Here is a 13,447-nt window from a genome sequence, read left to right on the forward strand (position 1 = left end):
CACTGCATCCAGAGCCCCCAGTGGTACAGTGCAGCCTCAGCCACCTCAGACCTGGCGCCAATTGTGCCACTTGTCACGAGTCCAGCCTGGCGTGGCCTTCAGGCAGCAGTGGGGCTGCTCAGGCTGTCACCTGGGGCCTGGCGCTGCTCTCGGGGACTGCGTGTTGCACCAGGTCGGGTTCTGCCTCCACAGGTTGCATAGGGCCCATGGAGATAGGACCCAGCCTGGTGCAACACACACTCCCTGCGAGTGACGCCAGGTCCCAGGTGACAGCCCAAGCAGCCCTGGTGCTGCCTGAAGGCACATAGCCCTGTGCCAAATCCACGACAAGTGGCACAGGCAGTGCTGGGTTTGAGGTGACTGGGGCCGCATCGCGCCACTGGAGACTCTGGCTGCAGTGGGCCCTGAGGGCCTGACAACTGCTGTTGCTGGGGGGAGGTGCTGTGAGCCCTGCTGCAGGGGGTTGGGCCCTGCAGGGGGGATCTGTGGCCCTGTGGGGGGATCTGTGGGTCCTGTGGGAGGGGGCAGTTCATGTGCTGCACGGGGGTGCTGCACCCTGCAGGGGCCAGGGGACCCACCTGTTCTGAGCAGCCCCTACATGGCCTCCCCACACCCACAGTTGCCCCACAATCCACTCACAAACCCCACACTCCCAAGACACCCCCACAAACCCCTCACCCACATACCTGGCTCTATGGGTTACGAGTGAATGGACTGGGGTGGAAGGGGAGGGACAGGCTGTGGGTTGAGAGTGAGGGGCAAGGGCAGGGGCAGGGCACTGGCGTACCAGTGCTGCTCAGCGCCACACATCCTGGTGAGTGAAGGGGTAGGGGCAGCTCTGACTTTTCTATGACAAAACCCCAAAAGCAAATGCCAAAGTGTATAGATATTTAGGCTTTATTTTATGATGATGATGGAGGCAACTGGTGGGCTTCCAAATGGCTTTAAACTTGTAAATATATCAATAAAACATTGCCTAACTGATCTGTCTATATGTAGTGGTGTTTCATTTTAATACCAGAAGAACACAAATTCAGGTATTTTAATGAGAGAATTTGGGTTTCTTATTAGAGAATTTGCAATTTTTAAACAGGGAACACCAGGATCTCTGCTGGTGAAACAACTGACAAGATCCAGGCAGAGGAGCCTGTGCTAGCTCTGGGGACCCAGCTGGAGGGCAGATGAGGTGGCTGACCTCTTGGCCCCAAATGGCCAAGAGGACACGCTTTGACAGTTCAAAGTGGGCTACAGCAAGAAACACATCTTCTGGGTGATAGCTGCCCAGATGGCAAAGCAGGGGCACCCTATCTGGGTCTGGCAGGCATGCAGCCAGGGGGCTGCAGGTTCAAGGGGGTGGATGCTGTTGCAGATGGCAGCAGGTCACAGTTAGGCCGCAGCTCCCCCTGCCAGACTGCTGCAACAGGTAGAGGGTACAGGGACAAATCCAGGTTAGGGCTGCTTCAGCAGTCCAGCTGGCACAAGAGGTAGTGTCCCAAGATACCAACTAGCTGGGCCTCAGAAGCTCCTGAGGGCAAGTAGCCCTGAGTTGCTCACCAGAGCTGGTTCTTATATTGCTGGGGCCAGCAGAGGGCAGGATTGTTTACTGCTGGGGCCAGTACAGGTGCTGTCCCCAGCCTCTAGTTCCCTCTGGCTGCAGATCCAGGAGGAGCTGGGCAGGGTCATTTTGCCCCAGGTGGTACAACTTCACCCACACCAAAGTGCGTGTCCAGGCACATGTGCTGAGGCAAAAATCCCCGGCACAAATTTGTGCCACTCCTTTTGAGCTGCTGCAAGCATACATGCCCACTGGGTTTATCTTGTGAATCGAGTTTGTACACCTAACAGTGCTAATATGGCATGGCACCCTGGCTGAAAATCACTGGTATAAATTATATGAGAGCTTTGTTATTTGGCTCAAAATAAACATAAATACACAGGATTACATATAGTGGCAAAACACTGCTTTCACTTAGATTTATGCAACACTACCAAAGCCAATGGTTCACCTCATATCACAGATCTGAACTGGCATAGAGATAAAAATTCTGAGCCAGACCCACACCCAGCTGTGGCAATTCAGAGCAACATACTGTTTTGAACGCCACCCCCCGCCCCACACACACACACACACAAGTTCTAAGGCCTGTCACAAAATAAAAGTCTGTGAGGGCTGCTCTAATCCACATAAATCAGCTAATGGTCCCAGAGTCTCTTCCAGCATCTGAGGATCTCCAGGGCACAAGCACCACATTAGGCATGCCCTCTTCTGCAGACCCTCCTCTTGCAGTGGTAGCCTACGTACTATGCTTACATGCATACTACATGTATTATTATAATCTCATTTTCTTTCAAGCCATTCTGGAATATACAAATGACAAATTTGTTTCCTTTTCTGACATAGGCATCAGCTCTGACTTCCCTAACACCAAATATTGTTTGTTTGCTCCCCGGCACCTGTTTGCTGGTGAATATTAAGCCTTTATGCAGCTCTTCAGTCTGATGAATATAATACATTCTCAGATACAAAACTGAATTTCAGTTTGCATTCCTGCAAACAGCTAGCCTGGAATTTTTCTTTACCATTTTAAGGCTTAGAACCTAATTCAGATCTGACCAATTTCATGCTGACATAAGTGGTGACAGCAAAGTTACACCAGCATGACAGCAGAAACAGAATCTGATTCGTAGAATCATAAAAATGTAGGGTTGGAAGGGACCTCAGGAGGTCATCTAGTCCAACGCCCTGCTCAAAGCAGGATCATCCCTAACTATATTATTCCAGTCAGGACATTACCAAGTCAAGTCTTTAAAACCTTCAAAGATGGAGACTCTACAACCTCTCTGGGTAACCTGTTCCCATGCTTTACTTCCCTCCTAATTAGAAACATTTTCTTAATATCTAACCTAAACTTCCCTTGCTGCAACTTGAAACCATTTCTTCTTGTTCTGTCATCTGCCACAAATGAGAACAGAGGCTACATCCACTACTTAGGTTGAGTAGTTCTTGCTCATCTGTGAAGTCCCAATAAAGTGAGCCTACTCCCTAAAAGCCATTTAGTTCTGGTAAGGACTAGAGAACTGGGCTGCCGGTAGATCAATAATACCACTTATAGGCCTGATTCTATACTTAGAACAGCATTGTAAAGAGCCAGCCCCTCAGGCTTCAAGGAGACCACACAGGTACAAAGGTCCACCTGCATATTTCTCAGGATCAAGGTCTTGGAAGCCATTATACCTATGAAGTGACACACATGAAAACACCTGGACCATGTCTGCACTAAGTAAAGGAAAGATGTGTCCTTGACTGGTTAAGTCAAATTAAAATGCTTGAGTTAGGAATTCAACTTTCTTAGGGAAGGTATTGCATTACCATTGCCTTTGCCCAATAGTTTCTGGTTTATTTTTCTTACACTATGGAAAAATGTACTTACATATTGCTATATATAAATGTTTGTAATACTTCACTTTTTGAGTACTTCACTTAATTGAATGCAACACTCATTTTAATGGTTTAATGTTCAGTTTTCAAACTTCAAAAATTGTGACTAAACCTAGTACACCAGGAGCTGAGCCACCAAAGATATGTTACCTAAATCAAATTAAACCTTAAAAAATTGATTTGTAACCCCCCATGAAGGAAACAAAAGAAAAGTGATTACAAAAAGCATCTCTGTTTTTGTGTGTTCTAAAGTACTGGATTCAGCTCCTTTGCCTGGAAGCCCACCTACTAAGGCATGTTTTGGAAAAGCGTAGAGGTTTCATCTGAGAGCTTGTGGTTTGCGGCTAACCAGAGGATTATAGTTCCAAGAGCAAGTGCAGAAGATTCTTTTCTCAGTACTCCATATCTGGTTCTAATGGGCAGGAAGAAACAGCTAACAAAACACCAGCTGGTAAAAGAAAGCTCTGCAGAAGCATTGTCAAGAAATAAGAGCAATCCTTTTTTGCATTTTGAATATTTAAATATAAATTGTGTCAAAGCTTATTAATGAAAATAGTTGAATACTATGGCCCTAAAGGGGACAAAGGGCTAGATCTAAAGGAGAGATATAGGTCACTTGTACACATGACGGGAGTTTTGTCCCCTAAATTAAAATGGTGTTTTTTTAATTGCAACAATTAAAAACCCATTGTTTCAATTTAGGGGCTTCCATAACTGTTAGGGCAAGGGGCTCGATCCTTCTTTTTTTCCCCACGGAACCTACCCACGTCTCCTGCAGCTGGTGTAAGGGCTGAGTGATGCCTGAGCTGCAGGGGTCCCAGTCCTACTTTCTGCAGCAGTGGTGCCCCCGGCACTGCCCAGGTGGGCTGCTAGTGAGCAGGTGGATCAGGCTGGGTGCTACCTCTGAGCTGGGTCAGCACCCGCCTGCTAGCAGCCCACCTGGGTGGCCCCAAGGGGCACTGCCATTGTGAAAGGAAGGACTGGGGGCCCCCGCAGCTCAGGGCCTGCCAGCAGTACGTCTCCCTCCAGGGGAGAGGCAGGTAGGCTTCGCAGAAGGAAAAAAAAAAAAGGATCAGGCTCCATGCTGCTTTTTTTTCTTTTTTCTGGCAAAGACTGCCTACACAAGCTGCCGCCAGGCCACACAGCCCCTGAGCTGCGGAGGCCTGGTCCTTCCCTCCACAGTATCAGCACCCCTCAGAACTTCCTGGGTGGGGTGCTAGCTGTGCAGGTGCTGCCCCGGCTCACATGCAGGACCTGCCAGATCCAGCTCTTCCTCGAGGTCTGTACCCTGGAAGCCTGGGGAGCAGGCTTCCTGTGCATGGGCTCAGGGAAAAGCTGGATCCAGAGGGTGCTGCCTGTGAGCTGGGGCAGCATTCGCGCAGCTAGCACCCCTCCCAGGTAACCCAGAGGGGTGCTGCCCCTGTGGAAGGAAGGACCAAGCCCACCCCCCCGTCCCCTCCCCACAAAAAAGCTCAGGGGCTGCATGGTCCAGCAGCAGCTCGTGCAGGCAGGCTCCACTGGCAAAAAAAAAAGCAGTGAGGGGCCTGATCCTTTTCTTTTTTTTTCTGTGTACTCTGCCCACGTCTCCCGAAGCCAGGAGGTGAGCTTCCAGTGAGCTGTGGGGGGCCTTGGTCCTTCCCTCCGTGGCAGTAGCACCCCCTAGGGCTGCCGAGCAGGCTACTAGTGGGCAGGTGCTGCCCTAGATTGGAGGCAGCACCCAGCCCAATCTAACTCTTTCTCAAGCCCGAGCTGGGGGCAGCACCTGCCCACTAGGAGCCCATCTGGGCGGCCCCGGGGTGCATCGCTGCTGTGGAAGGATGGACTGGGGCTTGCCACAGCTCAGGGGCTGCTCAGACTGCTGACAGCTCACCTCTCAGCTGCAAGAGATGCAGGCAAGCTCTGAGGAAAAAAAAAAAAGGATTGGGCCCCTCGCCACTTCTGCCTTCAGCCCACCTCTCCTGCAGTGGGGTGGGGAGAGGTGGGGAGAGGCAGGCCAAGCTGGGAAAAGGCTGCAGTGTTACAAATAGCTATGTTGCAAACTAAACTACATGTGGATGTGGTTTAGTCTGCTATGTAACAAACTCTTTTAAATCATGTAAAACCCCTGCATGTGTATAGCATGATACAATTAAACCACAAAACCCAGCAATTTTCATTACGTGTACAAGTGCCTCAGGCACCTACCATGGGACTTGTGGATTTTGCACAAATTGCAATCTTCAAACTGCTCAACTTCTGCCTAACCCTGGAGGCACTGAAGTAGTATAGGTGCCTTAGTTTTTGACTTTACAGTAAGGGTGACCAGAATCTGGAATGGGCTTCCAAGGGAGGTGGTGCTCTCCCCTACCTTGGGTCTCTTTAAGAGGAGACTGAACAAACACCTGGCTGGGGTCATCTGACTACTGCACAGTCAGCATCATGAAAAAGCCTTTTGGTGGTGCTACTGCACAGTAACTCCAGTTACTACACAGTCATTTAGTACTTTTTTATACAGGTATTAAACGACTGCACAGTCAGCATCCTGTGTAGAAGCAGCCACTGAGAATGTAATCACATGGACATATTAACACGTTTTTCAAGCAAAACAAACTTATTTGGTGGATACTCGGGCTCATTTGTACTTCCTGTCACAAGCCCAGTGAATTGTGAATTATAAACAGCTTTAAAAATGAGGCATAGATATCATGCCTTACAGCAGCCTGGTGATTAGAGGACTCTCTTGAGAGATGGAAGACCTAGGTTTGAATCCCTTTAGGCAAAGGAAACTGAACTTAAGTCTCCCTGTTTCTGTGTGGACTCAAGTTTCATTGAGAGATGATGGAATTTAGGTTCCTACATGTGCCCAAGTTTGAAAATGAAACTTAAGCTCCTAAGTCACGTAAGTGCCTTTGAAAATGTTGCCTAGTGCTACCTAATTCAATTAATAAACTTGGTTTTAGTTCTTGTTCTTATTCATTTTTAGACAGTAAAGAAACACTAGTTATTCTGTTGGGCACAAGAGTATTTACCAAATAGGTTTATTTCTTTTTCCTGAAAAGCATGTTTTAATATGCACATACAACTACATTCCAAGCTTGTATACCTGAGCATAGAGCACAACAAACAACTGCTACATTGATTATTGAGATCACTGCTTCTACTATATACTAAATACATTTAAGATAAAATTATCTAGCATCCAACACATTCAAAAATATTCTCTCTACCACATTGCCATGGGCCAGGATAGAAAGCAGCATCTCTAAATATTTTTTTCAAGCCTACTATCTGTAATGAATATAATTCCTGAAACAAACCAGGAAGGGGGTGAATAAACTGTGGAAATTTCAGCACATTAAAAACCACTTTCTGCTACTTCCAACCAAAGTGGAAACTATGTTTAAGTCTGTACATACCAGAAGGCTCTTTTAGTTGTGATGTTACTTCTGGTTTGTTAGGAACAGATGCTTCTTCAACCAGAATTTTTGACAGCTCTGTCCCAAGGTATGCAACCTGTGTACAAACAACTCTATATGAATAACTGGTTCTTTTCTTTTACTTTGTATTTTTTGTCATAAGAGACATCAGGTGTCTTTCATAACTAATATGTATGGGCCTCATTTGTATATGTTGTTTCTTCCTTCAAGTGCATATTTGCACCCAGTTTTGTACAGATACACTCATGTAAACCTTAGATACATTATATTATTATTTTTCCCATCTGCAGTTGAGCATGTCTCATTTGAATGCCAGCTTAACTGGATTTGTACTACATGGGGGACCCAAGTTCAGATCTCAAATAAAATCAGCTCATAAGCAGGAAATTTGGGACAGGTTGCAACTTCAAGCAGAGTCATTATTTTGTCTTCTTTCTCTGTGGAAATACTTAGCTACTGAGGTGTTGCCAAGTTTCTCAGAATCCAAGCAACTTGTCTCCTGCTCTTCTTTATTAGCACCGTCCAGAAGTTGTAAAAGTATGTGAGGAACAACAATAAGGTGTGGGAAAGTGAGAGAGTCAGTGTTTAGGGGGCAAGTGTAGATTCAGGACACACTGAAACTACCACTGAATAAAGTGCAAAGGGCATACTTGTCAACATCAGCTCTGCTGTAACCTCCCTCACAAAATAAACTGAACAAATAACTGTTAAAAAAATGTACCAAAATATAAACTCTCTATTGAAATCTGCATTTCAGTTACGTTAAGACAAAGAAAATGTACAACATAAATAAAAAGGAAAGAAAAATATTTTTAAAGCAGAACCACATTCTATAACATTTTAATCCCAAATATTATAACAATTATTATTAAATGAGTTCAATGAATAGTCAAGAGAATAAAAACTGGGCAACTGAAGGGATAAAGATATGTGTTGTCAGATTAAAACATTTTATTTTTTAACACCTATTTAGCTAACCATTTCCTTACACCATTAATTAAAGAATCACTATAGGTCTGCTCTGCAATGTACAACCCTTTTAAGAGGAGCAAACAGGCATGAAATATGAATGCCCTGATGCCAACGAAGAGCAAAAAAATAGACTGAGGCAGCCATGAAGATATCAGCTGCACCCAAAGTGCTGAGAGAAGTTAAAATGCCAACTCTTATAGACAGCAGAAGTACAATGCACTTTTAAAAATACAAGGAAAAGCTGAAAAGAATGCTGAGGGTAAAAGACTAATTAAGTTGTTGAGGAATTTCTAGGACATATACTGCAAAGGTGCTTAAGGGGACTTCTCAGATGTCTGGTACCTTATGGTTTAGAACCTTTACATTACAGGAGTTTCCAACTGATTGCAAAGCTAGATGCATAGATCCTAGAGTGACAATCTGCTAAGATGAGGATCTTTAGAGGAAAGAATTCCAAAGCTCCTAACAGATGTTTTTAGGGATAACAATGGACTTACCTTATTCCATGCATATTTCCAGCTCACAGAAATATCATTTCCTAGTAGTGCTTTGACCCACTGAACAGGATTTCCATGAATTCTGTTTTCACTGGTCTGGATTCTGCCATCTCTCAAAAGAGTGGCCTTATGACTGAAGTCCTAAACATGAAAAATAAGAAATGAATTAAGGTTACTAAATTAACAAATCACAATGAATACCTTTAAAATTAAAAAAAAATGTATAAGGTCTTTCACCTGAAAAAAATTCATCTAGTTCCTTTTGCAACTTTTCTTTATTCAAAATGTTTCCAAGAAGTGAATATCATGATTATAAATTGAAATATGTAAAATATGTTTACTTACCCTATAAAACTGTTCTTAGTTGAAAGGTTTTGGGCACACACCCCTACAAATCTACAAGGAAGGGGTAATGGAATTGCAACCTGTGCACAAGAGTCAACACTACTTATGCAGTTGGGAAATTACCATTTAGGTGCCCAAAAGTAAACAGAATTCTTCCCTTGGTCTACACACAGACTCCACTGTAAGTATGAATGAATGAGCCCTGTTTATGTGAGATTGGATTCTTTTTAGTAGCAGTGCCCCTCAGGGCTAGGTTCATCCTGCATATACTTGTGGCCTGTGCTGCTCAGGGTATAAGGACTTTATCTGCAGTTGAAACCATCTACAGCAACCTTTAGAGCTCATAGGGTATAGACATGGCCCCATTGCATACTGGATTCATTTCAAATAACAATCTCATATACATGGGTTACTTGCATGCCTAAAGTGGTACCTAGGTGGACAACAGTTAAAGAGTTTGGACACATGGCTTATTTACATAGTGTATCTCATCTTTAAACCAGTATAAACATGGAGCAGACACATGATGTAAACCCCCATCCCAGTATAACTTACTTGAATCTGGTGCTGAATTACTTCAGGAATGCAAGGTTAAAATATATCAGTGTAAGTTACACCTATGTAAGTTTTGTGTATCTGCAGCCACTTGCAAGCAGCCATTTGCTGTAGGCCAGGGGCAAGCAATTATTTCAGGTAGAGAGCTGTTTGCCGAGTTTTGACAAGCTGTTGAGGGCTGCATGGGTAGCTCTGCCCCTTGACAGGTGCCCTGCGCTGCCGCCCCCCCCTTGCCCCCGGAAGTACTCCTTTCAGGAAGGGGTTTTGCCATCTCAGAACCAGAAAAATATCAAATAATATTCTAAAAAGTGAACATCTAAAATATTAATTAATTTGATTTCAAAAAATATTTTTGTGCTGGTTTACATGTGTTTCTGTAGTATACACAAAGGTAATCAGTAAGTATCTGTAAGTAGCAGCAGAAACACCAGTGCACCTAATCCAAACCCCCAGTTTTACTTGTCGTCACTGTCCAATGCTTCAGAGGAAAGTGGAAAAAAACCCCCAAACCCCAGAATCCAGTAAGAATTCATGTGGGGAAAAGATTTCCTTCTTGGCCCCTGCAGGTAACTTGCAGAAGTTCTGAAGTATGGGACTGACAGATGCCTACCACACTGCAAGTTACCTCTGTGTTCCAAATACCAATGTAAGTCCACATATCGCACATGCTGACTACTAAACCAAGAGCTTTCTATTTTATCATACTATTCCTCCCATAAACTTACTGAGTATGGTATTAAAGCTATTCAGGTTCTTTGTCCCAAATATCTTGTTTAGATGACCATTCCAAAACTTCATTCCTCTGACAGTAATAAATATTCTAATTTCTGATCCAAACTTGTTCATAACTAGTTTTTGTACTAGCATTGTTCTTCAGCCTAAAAAGTTCACATTCCTTACTAATTCTGTGGTATGAAAAACATTAAAACACATAATGCAAATATATTCAAATCAACATTTGCAAGAGATACCAGTGAGAATATTTTTTAAAAATAGGGGATTTGACAGTCTTTATAGTATACAGTGTTAATTAAAAGAGAGATTGTAAATATTTTTGCTCTAATGCTACTAATAGAGCATGATCTTGCAAACATTTATGCAGGTGAATTAACTTGTTTATGCAAGCATTCCAGTGTAGTTAACATGCAGCAGTTCATAGCACTTAATTATAGTGTAGTACAGTTCTGTATATACTTGGCTTAGTTCAACTAACATGTTTAAATACCTCAGTTGCAGCCTGTGACAAGGGCATGCTCAAGGGCTGCCATGACGTCCCCTGTTGGCCATGAGATCCCTGTCCCAGCTCCAACTCTAGGGGACCCTCAACTCCTTTACTTGCCTGTCATGCAAAATGTGTGGTAGGGAAGATCAGAGGGGATGAGACACAAAAGGTGCAACAGGTAGGTGTGGGGAGGAAGTATATTATTACCCTAATAAATTATAACCCTAATAATATACTACAATGTGGAGAACTAGAATATTTTTTTCCGATGCTCCATCTCAAGGACTATTTCAACAACCAAAATGAATCCACATCCAACAATGCTTCATCTTATGACAACATTGAGGAAAAGATAAAACACCAAAAAAACCCAAGAAAACATCAGATTGGATACTTCACAGTGGATGAAATTCAAACCTTGACTGCTATATTGACTGCTTCAGAGAAAGAATGAACAATGAAATAATCAACAAACACCACCATAACAACCTCTCCCTCTCAGAAAGAAGGGCCATAGAATCTCTAAGATCCAACCACCAAATAGTAATAAAACCAGCAGATAAAGGAGGAACTATAGCTATCCTTAACTGTGAAAACTACATAAAAAAGCCAACAGACAACTCTCTGACACCACCTACTACAAAAACTAGAGGAAGATCCTACTCCCCTTTTCACTTTAAAACTCAAAACCACCATCAAATCATTTCCATATGAACGACAAGAAAAACTATGGCACATTATAACTTGTGTGCAATCCAGTAACCCCAGGTAACCTCTCTACATTTTACTAGCTACATTCTATCATCAGCTCAACATTCCCCGCTTCCCCCTCTCCCCCCGACTTACCTGTCTCTTACCTATTGTCTCACATCCCCTCTGATCTTCCCTACCATGCATTTGCATTTTCACAGACCTGCATTTTGCATATTAGTTTAAACTTCTATTCGACCCATGGGAGCACACAGTCACCAGCCGACTCTCCCTATGCCTAAAGAAGGGTGTTTGTGTCCGAAAGCTTGCAAAGAACATTTTTTCCAACTATTTAGCTGGTCTACTAAAAGATATCACATTTACCCAAAAAACCATGTCAATCTCAAACAGTATTTCATTATACCATAAAAGGAAACACGCATAAGAGTTTTCATACAAGGTAGCATCCCCATAGTTTTTTACCATCACCATCATGATTTTACTTATTTTTAAATCTCAAAGTTTTCTAGGGGCATAGGTAAAGCTTAACAATCACCTTACCAAAGCGAAATGAGATGTGTTTGTTCTGATCCATCTTTATTTCAATGCCAATTGTCAATGTGATGCTGGTTCACAGGGACATAATGCAGCTTGTCATAAGTGATGGTGACAAACATCGTTGCTTCTGCAGATGGGGACACAGCATAATAAGGGAACTGAAAAACCCCTGACAAGCTGATGTTCCGCAGTGTCCATGCAAAGATACAGCAAATTGAATCCTCCAGTAATGCCAGATGGGAAGAGGGGTTTTGTCTGTTTTTTTTTTAACAGCAGCCTCCCAGTGGAAACCCCAAAATACAAACTAGCTCACCTCACTTTTCTACCCATGGGATTGTAGATCATAACTAACTGGGATGGGGCACAGGGGATGATAATAAAATCATTGATTTGATCCAGCAAATCTGTAATGGTTGGATAATACCCCTAATGCAGGAGGTACTTCCACTTCTTATCCCTAGAAATGATTTCAAAAGAGGAGTCTTCGTTAATATTGTTCCAGCTGTGCAAGTACTGCATTTCTGTTAATCCTACTTTGCAGTTTCCCAGGAAATCCAAAGATTTAGCCAGCTGTATGATAACGTTCAAGTTGGTATTCTGTGGGAAAATCTTGGTGCTGACATTAACTGGCAAGGTGATGTATAAGCCATCATCACTCATCTCATCCTTCTGGCAGAGGTAATGGTTTTTCTTTTACCCCAATACATTACAAACTTGGAAGGCTTCTACCTAGCTGTTAAATTTAGCCAGCCACCCGAACCGTTTCACCAACAACTGCTTCTTTCTCCCCTTTCCTTTCACTGTGTAACCTGGGTGCACCCAAGTATGTGCTCCCCTCTCCAAATAGAAGGGATTGGTAGCTAGGCAGGAGTGCTGTGAGAGGGATCTGCAAATGCAAACCAGTTCCCTCTATTCCCTATAGAGTCAGGGAATGCTTAACTATATATAAATGTATTAATATTTACAGGGAGCCTTCAAAAGTTAAATATAAATATAGATATTTACATATAATATGTGACTATAAATCTTATTCTCTATATACCTATATATATCTATGAATATATATATCTATGATAGTTTACCACCACTGGGACTTCAAATACGTTGCAGGTGAACACAGCTAAGCAATAGGGAAGGATCCCAGCAGAGCCCCAACATAGACAATACACTCTAAGTTCTAAAAAACAATAAATTTACAAAATATAAGGCACATAAACATCAAAAATAAATTTAACTCTTTAAAAGTCTCCAAAGCCCAGGCTGTTCCTAAGGCCTTGGCTGCACTCCAGTGACTAGTGGGAGGGGAAAATCCTAATGCCCCTTGGGTCTTCCACAAACCCCAATGAGGCCTATAAACTCAGAGGGGCCCTCTATTGCTGGGACCTCCCCTCTAGGAGCCCCTTACTAACCTGGAGGAATTTCCCCTCCCCTGTGGGAATCCTTTTCCCCAGCAACTCATGACTTCGGGGTCCAGAGTGAATTGTCCTTGGTCCCTTAGGCATGTTGCTCCTTGCTTGCAGGAGCCTCCAGGGCCTTTGACTCCTCCTGGGCCGCTCACCCACTTGGAGCCCCAAGCACCGTCACGTGCTCCTGAGGACTTTGTCTTCTGCTCAAGGTTGGAGGCCTGGGCCACCTCGTGCAACACCGAGGCTCGGTCCGTTCCCGGACCCTCCGTGCAGTGTTGTCTGCACCGGGCTGCTGGCTCTGGGCCAGGGGGGCCCAGACCTGAGCTGCCACAAGCGGCTCCCACAGG

The 13,447-nt window shown here is 43.9% G+C and overlaps 1 protein-coding gene across 1 annotated transcript in view; it reads right to left on the reverse strand.

The window, feature by feature from the left end:
- The window catches only part of ANKRD31 (ankyrin repeat domain 31), a 161,125-nt gene that overhangs the window by 15,647 nt on the left and 132,031 nt on the right, over positions 1 to 13,447 (reverse strand). Inside the window, 2 exon segments of the mRNA XM_014525152.1 lie at positions 6,835 to 6,931; positions 8,325 to 8,465. Coding sequence (XP_014380638.1) covers positions 6,835 to 6,931; positions 8,325 to 8,465 — 238 coding nt within the window.

This window comes from Alligator sinensis, unplaced genomic scaffold (genome assembly GCF_000455745.1).
Source record: "Alligator sinensis unplaced genomic scaffold, ASM45574v1 scaffold290_1, whole genome shotgun sequence".
NCBI lineage: Eukaryota > Metazoa > Chordata > Crocodylia > Alligatoridae > Alligator > Alligator sinensis.